The 17,442-nt window shown below is 56.3% G+C and overlaps 3 protein-coding genes across 3 annotated transcripts; all 3 read right to left on the bottom strand.

Moving 5' to 3' along the window:
• Nucleotides 1-1,410: 1,410 nt before the first annotated feature.
• Nucleotides 1,411-4,032, bottom strand: LPMP_354500 (gamma-tubulin complex subunit, putative; the record flags this gene model as incomplete). Its single annotated transcript, XM_010705080.1, has 1 exon — nucleotides 1,411-4,032. The coding sequence occupies one exon, from the start codon at nucleotides 4,030-4,032 to the stop codon at nucleotides 1,411-1,413; it is 2,622 nt and encodes an 873-aa protein (XP_010703382.1).
• Nucleotides 4,033-5,087: 1,055 nt separating this feature from the next.
• LPMP_354490 (alternative oxidase, putative) lies at nucleotides 5,088-6,548 on the bottom strand (the record flags this gene model as incomplete). The annotated part of the gene is made up of 1 exon (XM_010705079.1): nucleotides 5,088-6,548. One exon carries the CDS (start codon nucleotides 6,546-6,548, stop codon nucleotides 5,088-5,090), a length of 1,461 nt encoding a protein of 486 aa, XP_010703381.1.
• Nucleotides 6,549-8,181: 1,633 nt separating this feature from the next.
• On the bottom strand, nucleotides 8,182-15,837 carry LPMP_354480 (ubiquitin protein ligase, putative; the record flags this gene model as incomplete). The annotated part of the gene is made up of 1 exon (XM_010705078.1): nucleotides 8,182-15,837. The coding sequence occupies one exon, from the start codon at nucleotides 15,835-15,837 to the stop codon at nucleotides 8,182-8,184; it is 7,656 nt and encodes a 2,551-aa protein (XP_010703380.1).
• Between the last annotated feature and the right edge of the window lie 1,605 nt (nucleotides 15,838-17,442).

Below are 17,442 nucleotides of genomic sequence, written 5' to 3'. Positions count from 1 at the left end.
GCTGCCAGAAAACACCTCGCACAGCGCGGAAAGAGAAACCCGTCTATGGGGAAGAGGGATTGAGTGGTACCACGCATATGTATGCCTCTCTCGGAAAAACAATCTCTTGCCAAGACGAACGATCCTTGCGAACGTGATGAAGTTGATGGCGTTCGAGCGTGTGAATGCTCCTCTCTGCGCTGCTCAGTTTTGGTCCTTTCCACTCAGAGACAAATCCTTCACCTTCACACCCGACACGCACAACCAGGAGCACGACTCACATAGCAAACAGTGAGGTAAGGAAGAGGAGATACGACGCAACTCGGCGTGCGTCTGTTGGGTAGTCCTCCAGTGATTATGAAAAACGATGCGTTGAGCCGCCCACAATTCGACGTGACTACGTTTTTCAAAAGACGAGAGTCCACAGACGAAAAGAAACCCAGAAGAGGGGCCACACTTAGTGGTACTCCCTTTTTCCTGCTCTCCGTGTGATTGTTTGTCTGTGTGGGGGGAGGGGGAAGGAGGGATGGAGTGATGCATCTATGAGCTGCTGCGGACTGTAACCCGCATGGCAAATGAAAAATGCACAGCAGAAAGGAGAGGAAAACATAAGGAAGAGGGAGGGACGGGCCGTTTTTTTTTTTGCGAGTATGTTGCGGCCCTTGTTGTCGATGTGTCGTTGATGTAGTCGTTTCACTCGCCGCCCCCACCCCCAGGCCTCCTCCTTCTCCTATCCCTAATGGGGGAGGGAAAGGACGAAAAACATAGACACACCAAAGAAAAAGTGGCAATGTGATGCAGGAGTGGTTCGAGGGCAAACAGTGAGGGAGGGAGGGGAGGTGGGTGGGCGCCGGCACTACAGTGGAGGAGGCGTGTCTCGCGTGAGGAGAAATCAACACGAAATGCACAAAGGGAAAGCGAAACAGCAAAAGCGAAAATTCCTCGATAGAGACATTGCGCAGCTCGCGGAAGACACCGTAATTGAGGTGGCCCGATACAGTCGCTGTTGTTCCCCAACCTCTGCACCGTCAGGGAAAAAAGACCAATGCACCACATCATCGCATCGCCACTAACACATGTCTGTTATCTGGGACAAGAGGTTAACCTGCATGTGTTGGAGTAAGCGAGGCATCTGCACCTAGAAGTTTGAATTTCTCAGCCTCTACTATGTACCACTTGATGGTGGGTCACCCCTCTACTGCTCTTCAGAAGGAACCACATGAGCGAAACCTCCACTGTTATGCTCGTGGTCCGTGGGTCACTTGTACATTAGCGACCGCGAAAAGAAAGAAAAGGGTATGACTGAAACAATTAAACTGCATCAAGGGCACGAGGTTGCGATGCTGGTGAAGGGTAGGCCCGCCACTTCATCCCACACGCCCACGTCCGCACAGCCCTGGACGTTTCCATACACCTGTCTCTCCGTCAAATTCACAGACTACGGCCTGCGGCCGAGCTTGCTGCGCCGTGCTGAACATGGTAGACGTTGTTCTGGTCGTAGAAGCGACTAAAGTCAATCCACGTCAAGAGCGGCACCAACTGCGGGTAGTCAGGTCCGATTGGCGAGGCGAGTTCCGACAGCGCACTTAGAAATTGGTCTTCGACGGAGTGCAGCGTTGCATCAATCAGCGGCATCGTTGCGGTACTGCTGTGCATCCCCACCGCGCAGAACCGTTCTGTCAGCTCGAGAATGTGCGCCAGACTACGGAAGCGCTGCGTGCTGGAGAGAACCAAGCCCGTCTCCACACCGTCGAAGAACTCCGTGAGCGCCTGTGAGATGGTGAAAACGCTATCTGCTTGACCGATGCGCGCGATGAGGCGACTCCAGAGCGGTTCCAGCACAAAGTGGGCCGCGTAAAACTGGAATTGGCGTAGAAACTGCACAAACTGGTGCTTCAGCCCATAAGCAGCGCTGAACTCGCCGAGGATTTCGTTTGTATACCACAACTCACATAGGCGCCGCTCGCACGTCTTCACCCAAATCAGCAACCGGAAGATGACGTTGAGGCGATGCGTCACCTTCGAATCGAGCACTAGGGTCAAGGGCCACTGCAGGTCCGTCTCGAGCTGCAGCAGCTCCAGGCTGCGCCGTGCTTCCACTTCGCCACCGCCGCCGTCCATGTTCCGACGGAACGGTAGCGTCGCTGTCGCACTGTCACTGACGCCCGCAGTCGTCGCGTCGCGACCGCTGTCGCGCTGCCGATTCTGCTCTTGCAGCAGCTCCTCCAGCGTGCAGTTCGCAAAGCTGCACCCAATCAGGTCATGGTAGGGGTCACTCGCGCAGCTGCGGGCCACGGCGGCTTGCAGAAGCACCTGCATTGAGTACTGCTTGACGCGATCCGGGTATTCAGCGAGTAGACTATCGGCGCTGTCGAGGAAGTCGACCACCCAGTCACCCCGCTCTTGGAGAAAGTATAGCTTCAGGGACTTAAGGTGCCCAAGCAAGTCAACAGAGGAGCTAAACAGTAGTTGAATCACGGCACCGCTAGCAATCTCAAAGGACTCCTGCACCTGACGTTGAAGCTGGTCCGCTCCACTCCAGGTCAAGAAGGCCTCGCCAAGACCATCGGCGCCGCATGTGGCGGCGGCGGCTGCCGCATTCGCAGTGGACAAAGTACTACCAGCAGCACCGCCGGGCAAGGATGCAACACGAAACGCCGGGAGTGCCGCACCATACTCTCGCAAGAGACAGCAGTATTTACCAGCGAAGAAGACCATCTTGGCTATGCGACTTGGTGTGCTGAGAAACACCGGCACGAGGCTTTTGTTGAGGGAGAAGCGGCGGTCGAAGGCCACTACGTCCTGCTGTGCAGCTGCACGTCTGTGCGGACCGAATCGGCCCTGGAAAGCAGTGCTAGAGCCGCCGGCTCCGAGCTCACCGTCGCGCCCAGTACCTGGTGTTGTCGACGCCAAGGCATTCAAGAAGAGCTGACCAGTGTGTCGCAGCTGCTGGTGGCTTGCAGCCGTCGGGGCCGGTCTTGCTGGGTGGTGTGTCTCTGAGATGAAGAACTCACCATACGGGTCGTCGAGCACGCCGCTGTGCATCCACCGCTGCAACATACGCAGGTACGGGACGAGCGAGCGACGGAGTAGCAGCATCAACAGCTCATGGTCCTCGGAACTACCGGAGTACTTATTCACTTGGTCATACAGATGGTTCAAGATGCGGGGGCCTACCAGTCCGGTAGTGGGAGAGGCGAACGTCGAGGAGCTCGGTGCCGCTGTCGCCACATCAGCGAGGGCTGTAGAAATCAGATCCATTGGCAGTACTTGTCGCAGTCGCACCACGTGATGCCCGACTCGGAGAATCTCCGACACCACGCCCATCAGCGGCATTGGCCGCCCTTCACTCCACAGCTGCAGCCTCGACACCTGATACGCGTAGCTCGTGTTGATCTCAGAGACTACCTCGCCGAGTGCCATGAGTACAAGACTACGACTGGTGTACTCGGCCTTCTCGATACAGCGAAGCGCCACGAAGGCGTCAGCGATAGGCAGGACAGTTTCGCACAGGCTCCGCATCGACGCCGGTACCAGCGGCGAGATGTGAAAGCCGTCTTTGGTGTTGATGCCGTTCGAGGTGCCGGGTGAGGCCGGCGTGTGTTGAAGGAACATTCCACCAAGTCCCACTGCTGCTGCTAGCACTTCAGTCGCCAACACAGTGTCCTGCAGCTCCTCAGGCAATTTTGCCAGTTGAGACACATCGTGGAGAGCTGGCAGGTCAATACCGCCACCATTCGAAGCCCTGGAAAGTGTAGTCGACCCGCCTTCTCTGGGTGCTGGTGGAGAAAGGAGCGGTGCCAAAGTACGAGCGCCTGTTGGGTTACTTGCAGAAAAGCCTTGGCGATCCAGGTTCATCGCATCCGCGGCATCCCCTCCGTGGCTACAGCGGCGCTGCCACTCGGTCTCGACTACCGCGATGCTCAGCGCGTCCGTGATGCCCGTAGCGCGAATGACCTCCTGGCGGTCAGTTGCGTACTGCACCTGATCAAACCGAACCCCTCGCTTCTCCAGCGAGGCGAGGAAGCGGATCCAGTCTGGCCTGCTGCCCATTGCCCAGATAACAGAAAAGGGGGTAGAGAACGATTAGAAGCGGCAGGTCTGTAGCAAAACAACACAGAGTGACAGAGAGGGAAAAGGTGTAAACAAACGTTTGTGTATGTGTGTGCGGGGGGGGGGAGGGGAGGGGTGTGGGTGTGTGGCTTGAAAGGACTGTTTGCGAGCGCCCATGTGTGTGTGTGCCACTGTTCTCTTTATTGCATGTATCGGTGTCTCGGAGTAGTCTGATGCTTCGAAAGGCAAGACACCTCTCTCTCTCACTCTTTCTTTTTCTACGCCGTCGGTGAAGCACGTGGGTGCTCTGTCGCTGAATAAGAGAGCGGATTGCAGGTGTAAAGAGGGCGTATTTCTGTATTGCTGTTCATTGTTCTGGATAAGGGTCCATCAACCCCACAACAACACCATCAACGGAGTCCCTCACACTTACGGTTTCACCAGTGGGAAGTAAGGGGGGAGAGAGAGAGGGCGGGTGGGTGGTGGCACTCACCTCCATGCACACGTAGGGGCCAAGGAGTATCACCCGCACAACCATCTCCGCTACACAGGAAAAACAGAGCGGACCATCGTACCTTTCAGCGGCGTCACACTCATACGCTTTGTCGTCATGGGCAGTTTTCTTTATTTTCTGAACCCCACACGAATGGGCAGACAAGCAGCGGAAGGCGACAACTCAACAGAAGACTCACCCAAAGCCTCGAGACAGCATCACAGGAAGCTGGACTAGAAAAGGGAAGCCTAGACACCCGTGTGATACATAGGTATCACCTTTGAGAGGACGTAGGTGGACAAGAACGACTAAGGTGGGGGGCACCGTACCACCACCCTCCACCCTCCAACATTGCGGGTATCTGTCTACTCGGCGTCCGAGTAACGCCACTTATTTGATGTCTGAATGACTGCAGGTGTGCGTTCTGTCTGTGCCAGTGCGTGTCCCTTGGAGAGAAAGCCCTGGCATCACTTTTCAGCGACTGGGATGGCCACGCCTACATAGACCTGCATGCGCACATGTCAGTCATTGTTGTAAAAAGCTTCAAGGCTGGACGTTTCGCCTATTTCTCGCTGCCGTAGAAGTCCACAAGGCGCTGCAGCCAGCTCGGCTGCGTGTCCAGTTTATTCGCTAATTCGTGGTTTAGATCTCGGAAGACCATCTCGTCAGAGCGGATAAGCAGCGCAACGTCGCGCAGCGTCAAGACAGACGCCGCGAAGCCCGCACCAAGTTCGGAGGCAATTATGATATGCCCTTCGCTTTCCTTTGTATCGACATCACTTTCGCTGCGAGAACAAGCGACCGTAAAGGGCGCGGACACATGATCAACAGCTGGAGATGGGGACGTTACAGTCCGATTGCGGGCATCGACACCGTGCGGTGAGATACCCGATTTCGCTGTATCGGCGAAAGAGACCTGTTCCTCCACACCTTCATCGCTGGTCTTGTAGAGAACCTGCTCCTGCTCCTCGGAGGTCACCGCCATTGGTACCGGGGCCACCTGTGTTGTAAAAGCTTCCTCCAGCCCCCAGTACTGCAATGCCAGTTGCGGCACACACATTTCAGCAATTTTGCCAAGGTCGACATCGTTTACCATCTGTGTCCACACCACCGAGGACTCCTCCGCTGTGTAAGCCATGAGTCGGAAGCCCATGCGCGGGTAGAACAGAAACAACGCCAGGTAGATGGTAAAGTGTATCGCCTGCAGCAGGAGTACAAGGCCGCGCTCAGCAAGCGTGATTTCGGCCATGCAGCTCAGCACCTGATAATGAACGGAGTGGCTCTCACACTGCGCGAACAGACCGCGGAGCTCTTTTCCATAGGAGTGCTCGAGGGTCGACCTCGCTCCTTCCGTGGCGGCGCTCGCTGTAGACCTGCAGAGTGACGGGCGTGCGGTAGCGAAGGAGCGGGAAGCACCAGGAATAGAAGACGCACCACCGGTGTTCGGAGAACTGCCAAAGGCCAGAAACGGTGAACTTCCTTCTGCTGCGTCGCATGTGTGTGCGCCATCGCTGCCGGTGTTGCTACTGTGGCGCCGCTTGAAGTGCATACGTAAATACGCCGCCACCGAGCCCGCCGCTGGAGCTGCAGCCGCCACAGTGACCAGCATGGTTGCTCGGTGAATGTACCGCTCTCGAAAGACGCGATCGGCCAGCCAGCGCAGCGTCTTGACCATGCCGATGCAAATGTGGTCGTTAATGCGGCCTGGCGTGCTGTGCGTCAGGGGCTCACGCTCGAGTTGCGTGATACCGGCGCGTGTGAGCGGAGGTGCCATCGCAGCAAAGCGTGTGGAGTGTCCCATAAAGAAATGGTACAGATAGGAGGGGTGCTTACTCCGGACGGTGGAGGACGCGAACGCATTAGGCGATAGTACAGACTTGCTCGCCGAGGAGCCTGCAAACGAGGTGGTGCGTAAAGTGGTTCGGCGAACACCGCCATGGCCACTGTCATTGAAGGTGAACCTTCTATGGCATGAGAGCGCTGCCGAAGGAATGCAGACGTTGCTTCGAATCGACATCCGCATGAATAGAGGTGAATCTTTTTCTTTTTTTTTGAGGGGGGGGAGTATGCGAGTGTATGTCTGTGTGTGATGCCCTCCCTGTGCGTGGCGGTTACTCTTGCTTCTGTAGGTATGGCTTCGTTATTTGGATGCGTATTCGATTTCTCCTGTGGCTTAATGGCGCTCCTTTTTGATCGTGAAAATGGTTTGTCGAGAGAGACCTCTGAAAAGGTTATTGCGCATGGATGTGTGTCCACGTGTACGCATCGTTTCTCTCCAAATTTCTGGCAGTTGCTTGTGGGTGCCTGTTGTCGTGTGTATCAACGCCACCGACGCACGCGCCTACCGTGATGGGTATCCTAGAAATAAAAGAGAGAGAGGTGGGGGGGGCGGAAAGTGAAAGAAGTATGTGACATCAGTTTGAGGAGCTGTCGAATGGAGTGTTTCCTGGAATGTAGCTGTACTGCGCAGATGCACCAGGTGACTGACGGGAGAGAGGAGGGAGGAAAAGACGCGACGAAAAAAAAAAGATGATGACAACTCCCCCATCCACACACACACACACACAATACGCACCGACTCCCACTCCTCGGCTTATGTGCTCTTCTGAAGCCATAAACGCACGGATGCCCTCACGTGATTCCGACGCACGCAAGCTGTCTAAAGAGAGGAGGTTGTGTCCTCGATGGTGTGTGGGGTACTTTTCTGAAACACGGGGGCGGATTGCCATGACCCACGCCCACCGCCTTCACCGCAGCAGACGAGCTTCTCACATGGTGCACATTGACCCACGTTGATCATCATTTCTCTTTCTACTTCACTCTTGTTCCGAAGTGTATGGAGGAAGAGACAGCGTGTACATAGGGCATAAAACATCTTTGCCTCCGCACTGGACATTCGTAAACCAAGTGAGGGAGAGAAAGGGAGGAAAGGAATGAAAGAAGCGATATACCAACATACATAGCGCACCCTGCACTGGAGGAGCAAGGAGGGTGTGTGCCAGCAAGGCACCCATTCCCATCAACGATTGCAACAGTAAGGGAACACGAGAGCACAAAGGAATCCATTGATAGATGAGGTTCGAGCACTCGAGAAGAAGGCGTAGGAAATGAGCATGAAAACACACATGGCCTGAAAGGAGAACAACACGTAGCCACGACGAGAGAGCGCCAAGTCAGAGGAGCATGAGATATGAAAAGCGGAGATGAGAGGGGGACCAAAGTGATCGTGAAGGAAGAGAGAAGCGCACGTGCAAACATGCCCGCTACTTCAGTACGCTTGTGTCGTGCTGAAGCGGCGTCAACAGCCAATAACGACGGACGTGGAGGGGGAGAACCACCAGAAACAGGAAAGTGAAGAGAAGCGGAGGGTAAAAGCCCCTGACAAAATAGGATCAATATAAGACTCACAGCAACAACAACGAGAGAGGCGCATCAGAGAAAAGAGGAAAAGAATAGGAGAAACAGTGCGACACGTTTGCAGAGAGCCTGATACCAGCAACCCCATCCTCCCTCAACGGAGCAAAGGGGTCCCATTCACATGCGTGGAAACGGAAAAGGAGTCGTTGAGTCCAGAGGGGGAAACAAGCGTAGCACATACCTTTCTCCAACACGCACGCATCCATGCCCGCGTGAAGCAGCCCCACGTGCACGCTTAGCTACGTCAACGAGAAGAAGCACTGGCCTTCGCATACGGCGAAGCGCAGTCGATCCTGCAGTACAGCCTTGCTGCTATACCGCGGCAGCTTCAAGTATAAGAAGCAAGTGCTGACGGTTGGCAAGCTGTTGTCATAGCTGACGCTGCTGATAGTGAAGCTCGAGGTAGCGCCTAGCCCAGCAGCACTGGTTCCGAAGGAGTGGGTGGTAGGAGTGACAGACAAATCCGCCACAGAGATGTCAACATCTCGCCGCACTACCGTGATGTGCTGAGTGAATCCGCCATACGGCACAGCGCTGGAGCCGGTGACAAACTTCAGGAACGCATGTTGCATCTGCGCGCTCCAGGCAGGGACAATATCCAGCAGGTACTGCACAACATCACTCTTTATATGGTACCCGTGCGCCGCCTCCACGTTGCGGGCGAACTGCTCTCGTGTTTCCCAGACTTTGACGTCCAGCGGAGAGCCTAGTAGCCGCCCCAGCTCGCCAACGTTGAACAGCTGCAGGTACAGCGGATTCACGGTGTGCTGGAGTCCTTGGCGCAAGTGCAGGAGTGCGAGGTCGAGCACCGTGTGCAGGTAGTAGGTGCGCAAGCAACGCGTGTATTCCTGTACGTTATCCACCGTGACCCGGCGATTGGCACCGCCGGGAATGAGCGGCAGCACCTGGACCTCACCTGGCACGTAACCGTCAGCCTCGCTCACGGGAATCGTGAAGAAAAGCTCACACGCGGCCAAGCTACCAGCGTCCATCATCTCGAGTCGATGTAGCGTCAACTCTAGTGCTGCATCCACCTGCGACATGTTTCGAGACGCCTCGCCTGCAGTGGAGGTGAGTGACTCCCCGCGCAGTCGGCGCAGCAGCAAGGGGTGAAAATTAAGCGAGGTTGTGGTCCCAATCACCAGCAGACGTCCGAGGAGAACACCGAGCAGCTTCCAGTAGTGAAGGGTGGTCGGGGTCTGTTTCGCGGCAGGGAAAAGAGGCATGCACGGGCGCCGGCGTACCGCAGCGCCGCTGCGTGTCGACAGACTTATGCTGCGATCGGGGGAGTGCGTTGACTTCAAGGTCGGCGAGTCGGTTAGCTCATCAATTGGGATTGGCTCGGTGCGCCACAGTCCGTGCTGTGGTTTCAAAAGTTCCTCCGCGATCAGCTCATAGAACTCCATCGCAGGACCATTTCCGATGCCCGCTTCACCATCGAAGGCCACATCGATGGTGACATTGCAGTTGGCTAGCCGTATCAGATCCTCCGCGCAGCGTAGGATGTTGCGCCGCTGCACTGTGAGCGTGACGCGGTGGCGACGCACCACCTCCCTTGACATCCACTGAAGTCCCACAATCTCGAGAATGCTATGAGCGTCGTCTGCTGCACTGCTGGTCGGCAACCTCGTTTCTTCTGCTCGATCGCGCCGCACGAGCAGGTGGCGATAATTCTGCAGCAGGCGATTCGCTTCTCCGGTACTCAGCGAACGCTGTGCCGAAATGAAAAACTTCAAAATAGACAGGCGCATCTCCATGGAAAAGATATAGGGATAGCGCCACAGCACGTACGACGCCAATGGAAAGGTCCCAGATGACAACAAGGCGGCAGTGTTGGCGACGCAGCCACCCGGTCCTACGCGCGAAGTGACGCCAATGCTGGAGCACCAGAGCAAGGGTGGCAACATGTACATGTTCAGTTGGTGGTACAGCTCGTGCACGACAGCGCTGCTCAGTCGTCGCTGGTTGCTTTGTAGCACTGCCAGAGAGCCTCCGACTTCCTCTCGCATCATTGTAGAAAGGACGGAGTAGAGGGCGAGAGGGCCACTGGAGGGCGCCTCGTCGAAGAGGTGCTTTGGACTGCATAAGAACGCCGGTCTCAGGCCATCGCACCCGCAGCAGCAGCAGCTCCCCGCAGAAGATGCTGATGGCGATGCCATCAGGTTCAACATAACCGACGCTGGCAGTGGCTCCGCCAGCACGACAAATTCGAGGGCATGGGTCAGCGTCCAAAACGGCAGCGTCGGCAGCGCCGCCGTAATTTTCGCATTCTGAACGTCTACAGATTCAGACGAGCACCGCTGCACCGCCACAAGGTCACGAAGGCTAGCACCGCTGACTGCGAAGGCGGTCAGCGCATCAAGCAGCGTCGTCATTGGTGAAAACAGCGGTGTGTCATTCAAGAAAAACAGAATACGGTCTGCAGAGATGGGCAGTCGTGCCGAAGATGTCGTCGCCGTTGTGGTTGGTGTGTCACGGAGGCGCTCCTCAAATCTATTTTGCTCTGTGATATACTTCGGCCTGGCACCAAAAATCGGCGAGTCCGACTCCGACAAGCTACGAAACCCCCGCGATGTGTCCCGTGGCCGTGTGGGCGGCGACTGCTGCATGGACTTGAGAGTGCTGCTTGATGGCAAGGCATCGGCTGGCGAGAGAGAAATCTGCGCGGCCACTGCCTCTGCCAGCAACCCAATCGTGGCGGTTGGGAGCACTGACACCATTGGGTTACGCAGCTTCACATCAGCAATAATGGGGATTTCTGTGTGTCCCACCATCACCACGGACTTCTCTGTCTGTGCCTCTTCTCCCCACGCTTCGGAAGAAGCATTGGTAGTACTACGACCGTTGCGCTGTACTTGTCTTGTGGACGTTAGTGTCCTGAGGTGGAGGACAACGTTCAGTGGCCGCCACGCAAGGAAGCGAATCGCGTCAGAGATTTTGAAGCGCTTTGCACGTTTCTCAAAGCTGCAGGGCTGCTTCGTAACCACCGACGGGGCGAGGTCCAGTGTGGCAAGGCCCAGGTCGCGCCCAATCGTTGTGGCAAAGTCGGCTATCAGACTAAGCAGCTTGCCGCGAGCGGTGCTGTCAAGGCGAAGACGCCGCTGGATAGGTAGTAGCGCATCAGCGCTACAGTGGCTGCTCACATCTAACGAATTGTTCGAAATGTAGGCCGAGAGTGCAATGCTGGCGTTAGAGCACTCAGCGTCCTCGCGCTGCCGCGCGCGCGATGCCAACCACTGCTCCAAATGAGTGGCAATATCACCCAGAATGTTTGGCGTCTCGACAACAGCGGCACGAAGTTCAACGTTGTTCTGCTTGCAGTAGTCATAGAACCCCAACAAACCCCGCAGCGCAGACGGGAGGCGACGATACACCCCTACGGTGTCCTCCATGGCGCGCTCAATTGCTTCCTGCATGGCAGCCGCGTTCACGGTCGTCGGGATGACAGAAAGCTCAACATCCACCGAGATCTTCTCCCCCTCTTTCAACTGCAATGGCACTTGGCTGGGCACTGCTGCCGCAGTACCCACGCCCTCAGTGGGCTGCGCCGCTTCAAGGCGCAATGCCAACGGCGGCCGGCCCACAGCGTCAATACCAGGTAAGAACGCGGCCGTCTCAGGCCTCGTCATCAGGTCCTCAGACTCTGCTGCGGTTGCTATGGTCATGGCCGGCATCGGCGCCCCCGCAGCGAGCAGGGCCACTAACATGGCCTGCGAGGCACGGAGAAACGTTTCGGTGCAGGCAACAAAAGTGGAGTGGTATGGACAGCTGGAGTCAGGGAAGAGGCGCAAGGTGAGCTCTCGGGATCTTAGCTGCTGGATTCCGCGATTGCCCGTCGCTGAAGCCCCGATTAGGACGCGCGTGTGGAACACTTTCTGGTTCATTGTTTCATGAATCCGCTGCGCTGCAGCCCGCACCTTAATCGATCGGCGTACAATCTGCCTGGCATAGCTCAGGAGAAGCGTACTCTGATGCAGAGTGAAGACACCAGTGTCGCTAGCGTCGCGGCTGCTTGTTGTGGCTGTCGTGCGTGCCTTGGGAAAGCGATCCGGCACTGTGTATGTGCCGGTCGAGCAGCTCCCGTTGACTGCCTGCGAGAACGCGACACTGGAAGGCTGCGAGGGCATGGCGGGATATGACCGAGGTTGAGGTTGACTGTCAGTCCCAACGCGCTGTGGTGGCGATGGCTCGATGGTGCGTATTTGGCTACCCTGCGAGAGCGGAGTCCCGCGCTGCACTGCCGTGATCCCCAGCGACGTCAGAGAAGCCACGATGGAACGGCCATCCTGCGAATGCTGCGATTGATGGCTTGCCTGAGGAACTGGTGGCGTTGGTCGGTCCACCACGGACTCCTGCACGCTCACCCCAAACGAGCTTATCGATTGAAACGCCGATAGCTGTACACCGGCATTTTTATCACCACTGGTGTTCTCTCGCGGTGGTCTGGGAAGACTACCTGTCTTCTTGCCTTTCTTTAGCACCTTTGAACTTGGCACCGGCGTTGCGCACGCTGCTGCCGTAGCACTGGAAAAGAGGCCGAGAAGCAGCACAATCGCATCTGCCGTGCATACGTGCTGCTCGGACGGCAAGGCCAACTGAAAACCAAAAAACTCGGTTGACAGTCCGACTCTGGCCAACTCGTCCGCCATCAAGAGGTCGTCGCGCATGTACCCAAAGAATTCCTGCCGCTCCGCCACAATGTCCACCTTTCCTGTGACGTACAGGCTCACCAGGACTTGGCGCAGGGAAGGGAGAAGTCGCTGCAACGCTGCCTGCGACGCCTCCCACTCCGCGCGCTGCCAACGCCTTGGGCGGCTGCCCCATCCGCCAGTGATCCATCTACCAAAAGACATGCGCCGCCACCCCCTCTTCGAGCTTACCTCTGACGCTGCCGTCGTAACGGCTGCTTCTTTTTTTCCAGAGTCGTCGCCCTTGAAGAGCTCAATCGAGTCGCCTGTCACTTGACTTCGTAAGTCGGCACTGAGTGAGAAACACCGCAGTAATAGCGTCACACTATGCCGCGCCACGACCGGGTTCACGCAATTGTCCAGCACGCTGAGTAGCGCCGGCACGATGGTGGACAGTATGTTTGACAGAACGCCTTTGCCGAGAAATGCCTTGCGCGTAGCCGGGTCCACCTGCAACCGTTCCCCAGGATTCTCAAGCATTGCCTCTATCGGCAGCACCGTTACGGCTAGCGAGCGTCCTCGATGGAGAGGTGAGGTCGTGGCATTAGGAAGATAGTTTTTCATCTGCACCTGCCGGTTGCGGTACCGTGAGGTTGCAGTGGTACCGCAGTCGCACCTGCACAACAGGAAGCCAAGCCCACCGCCGCGGTGGCGCGAGCTGCGCTGCAGGGGCTCACCATGACATTCGTTCATAGTGCTGTAGTAGACTTTATCTGAATCCTCTTCGTTCCTCTCGTCGTATGTGGTGCTAGAACAACGGGAGCTGGGGTGCACTATTCTCGCACCTCTGCTGCCCCTGCGGGTTGCGGGCTCACCTTTCGATTGCGGACCTGCTGAAGGGTTCGTCACTGCGTCGCGATTCCCACCCGCGCCATCGGGGTCACTGGCGCGAACATCGGGCGTTCGTAGCAGGTTTCTCCTTTGGTCCTGAGAGTGGGATGGGAATAAGGAGACAGTTCTGCTCCCTCCACCCCTGGAGTTACTCCCAGGCAGCGACGGAGACGATGAAGCCCGCGCCATCGCGGTCAATTGCGGCGCTGATCCCAGTGCCTGTGAGCCATCCTCCTCGTCCTCCTCCTCCGCCGTGACACCGGAGGTATTGTCATCCGACTTCCCGTGCCGATCGTCGGTTTCGGTATCAGCCGTGCGAATCTGCATGTGGTTGGGGTTTACCCAGGTGGAGAAGAGAGGAGCCGGCTCAGAAGCACAGCACGTGCAGGAGTGTAGCAGGGCGTTTTGCGTACTATGCACGTAGCCCTTCAGAAGAGGCATGCGATGTAGACAGTGGCGCTCCCGCCGCTGACTCAGATACAACTTACTGAGGAAATCGATGTAAAAGATGCGCTGTTTTCCGTGGGTCACCGCAAAGAGTTCCTGCTTGCGGCCGTTACGCGTCTGTTGATAAACGCGCTCCAGTCGTCGCGACAGTGCCTCGCTGCATTCAGTCTCGTTATGGAAGTCATCTTCCCAGGCCCAGCCAAAGTATGGGAATGTGGTGTTGCGGAAGTCAGTGTGAGAGTGCCCGCGGCGAGCGCATGGGAGCAGCACTAGCAAAAATTCCAACAGCGGGAGCAGTCGCAGCTCATCGGCGAGGAAAGGAATCGTGGTTACGTCTGTTGTTAGCACTGGGCCTGTTGTCAGAGCGGGGCTGCCACGCTGGGCCGCGTTGGCCTGCGTAGTAGCCGCCGCCGCCTCGCTACTACCGTCCCCGCTGCTGCCGCCCTGCGTGTTTGGTGCTGAGGATGTTGATGATGGCACAGCAGCCGAAGTGGTGTTGGCAGAACTATTGCCGTGCATGGCAGTGTTGCCAGTTGGTACATGTCCCGCTCTCTCGGTCCCATGAGAAGCACTGCTCACTGCTGCGCTGGAAGCCCCGGGCGGCACCTCCCGCCGCTCCACAAGTGTCAGCATGCAGACACAAATAGCCTCCCAGACACGCATCTGCAACAATATCGGCACCGCAAGCGTCGGATTGGTCAGATAAAAGGTGAGAATAGGCGAGAGGGCGACGGTGCGGAGCCACTCGCCGTATGTGGAAGGTCTAATGTGCAACGACAGATGCAGCAGCTGCACACAGACTTGAATCACATGATGGATTAGTTTCATGTGCGCCTTTATCGAGGCAACGCAGACGAGGAGGCGGTCGATAGCATGCGCAATCGCCGCCATGTAGTGCTGCAGCATCGCCGCCTCCTTCGGTGTGAGCAAACGCGCGGCAGTGAGAGTGCTGTATGCGTTGTTAGTGGCAGCTGTCGCTGCCGTTGATGTCACAGGCACGGACGGCAACACTGCTTCTGTCGAGAACCCGTCTGTCGCCAGCCGGTGTGCTGTTTCGGGGGTGCTTAGTCGAAATGACCCTTCGAGGAGGAAGCCGTCAAACGACTCTAGCAACTTGGCCATTACAGGTGACCACACACCGTCCAGGTCCGACTCCCGCGCGCGTGAAAGGAGGTTGGACAGCACTTGGATGCACAGAAGTCGCAAGTGGTGAGGCTCTAACACTCGTAGCAGCTTGACGGTGCCCGCTGGCACCCGTGCGTGGAGACATGCATTGTGGGCTAGCATAGAGACGTAACGAAAACACTTGAGCAGCTCCTCAGTAAGGTCCTCGTTGACGACTAGGAACCCCGGATCGCTGAGGTACAGTGCCAGTGTGGCGATGGTCCCCTTGTTTCGGCTAGGGCAGAGAGCAAAGCTGCCGCTGGGCACCATCTCCGCAATGAGCGCGAGCGCTCGTAGCACAAGAACCTCCACGGGAGATGCAGCCTGCATGCCAAGAGACGACATACATAGAGCCGAGAGCCTTTTTGGATGCCTCTTCATCGCAACACCGTTTTTTTGCTGATTTGCGACACCCAAGGAGGATGGCGTGTTGCTCTCGTGCACGTTGAACGTAAGGGGATTCATGACGCACCCGTTGCCCCTCTGCAACACGTGAACGGCAGCCAAGATCTCTGTCAACAACGCCACGTAGAGGTTCGCCGGAAATGCTCGTACGTACTCTTCACCCGAGATGCAAATGGTCGTGCAAAGCAAGCCAAGGTGTTCCAGGAGATGCTGTCGTGCGTCCTCGGTTGCTGCGGTCGTGGTGCTTCTGCCGATGATGCTACCAACAGAGCTGAGAGTATTATCGCCAGAACTCTGGCTTGTGTCGTAGGCTGCCAAGAAAGTTGAGCGAATGTCGCTCAGCAACGCTAATGAGCTCATCTTGCTCGCTGAAGTACCTTCGTCTAGCGCAGAAAGGTGGACTCGTTGACACGGTGCGGTCCTTCGACCCCGACCCAGAGCGTGAAGAAGTGAGCACAGCACACCGCTCCTGATCTTCTCTGCACCAGTCGAGCACCGAAGCGGACTCACAAGAATCGCCGCACGCCTCGCTCCTGCGCTTTTGTCGAACGAATTCACAAAAGTTAGTAACCAGACACCTCGCACAACAACAGGGAGGGGGGATGGGGAGGTGGACACACAAGTGCCAGTTCGAGGTAGCCAATTCGATGGAATAAAGCAGCGGCAAAAAGAGCAAGAGGAGGGGAAGGCGGGAGGTGGCGGTGATGGTCAAAAGTAGAACAGACGGCGAAACACCCATCAATAATGACATTAAGGGTTGGATCCGTTACAAGAAGGCAAACAGAGAAGAAACAGAGAGACCACAAAGCAGAAAAAGACCCCGTCGAGGCGAATACCGAGGCCCCTCAGCTTTGTTTGCCTGTGAAAGCACGTTGTTTTCCCTCTTCTTGGTTTTTGTTGTTGCAGCTATCGGAAAGAAAATGTGAGTACTCTATGTCGCACTTGCTGATAGAACAACAGACGCGAGTGTCGTGCCACTCAGTACGGGTACGTCTTGCGGGTACTGGCTACTGCGCGGAGAGGAAGAGAGGTGGGCTGTGAGCACAGGATAGCAAAAGAGGAAATATGTGCGACCTGACAGTGAAGAGCGAGCAGACCAAGATGGGGAGGTAACAAGTGCGTACCCGAGCGCCCAAGGCAAGGAAAATGGAAAAAAAAATAACGAACAAATCGGGGTGAAGAGAAGGATCGGAGGTGGGAGCAGGGGGGAGCAAAATACCGCAAAATATACGTGAGGTGTATGCCGCACATGTACACAGGAACACCTGTAAAGAAACGGAGGAGGGACACAGAGGAGCAGGGGAGAGAAAATACAAAAAGCGAAGGGGTAAGGCGAAACACGCGTCTCGACCGATGGATAGGGGAAGGCTGGTGAGAGCGGGCGGGAAGGGGGGAGGGAGCACGTAGAGACACAGACAGAAAGGGGGAAAAGGCAGCAAAGTCGCCAATCAGAGCCTGGAAAAGTGCAAACCCCTTCCCCCCAAAAAAAAAAAATCGCTACTGAGGCCAAAAACCGAGCCGTCAAATACATAAAGCGTGAAAAATGCAATGGAGAAACGAAAAGAAGCTCAAACAGTCAAGAAAATAAAGTGGAAAAAAGTAGCGGGGCGGGGGCACACTGTGAAATGAGCCTAGCAGAACAAAGGCCAACAGGCCAGTTTGACAGCGAAATACACAGCTCGACAACACACTCACACACCCACACACACGTAATGGCAATGCAATGCAATGCAGTTCGACACCACCACCAAAAAGTGAGATGGAGAAAAGACAATGGAGGCAACTCCAGACGGAGAAGGACGTCAGGGAAGAGAAAAAGACAATACTCGACAAGTGCGAATGGAGAATGGGTAAGAGAGAGAGAGAGTGGGGTATGATCACGAATCCGAAAAGTCCATAGCAACGTAGCACCAACGCACCTAAGCAGACACCAACTGAGGGAGAGAGGAAGCAAAAAAAAAAAGG

The sequence above is a fragment of the Leishmania panamensis genome (genome assembly GCF_000755165.1).
Source record: "Leishmania panamensis strain MHOM/PA/94/PSC-1 chromosome 35 sequence".
NCBI lineage: Eukaryota > Euglenozoa > Kinetoplastea > Trypanosomatida > Trypanosomatidae > Leishmania > Leishmania panamensis.
This window is presented reverse-complemented; position numbering and strand designations above follow the sequence as displayed.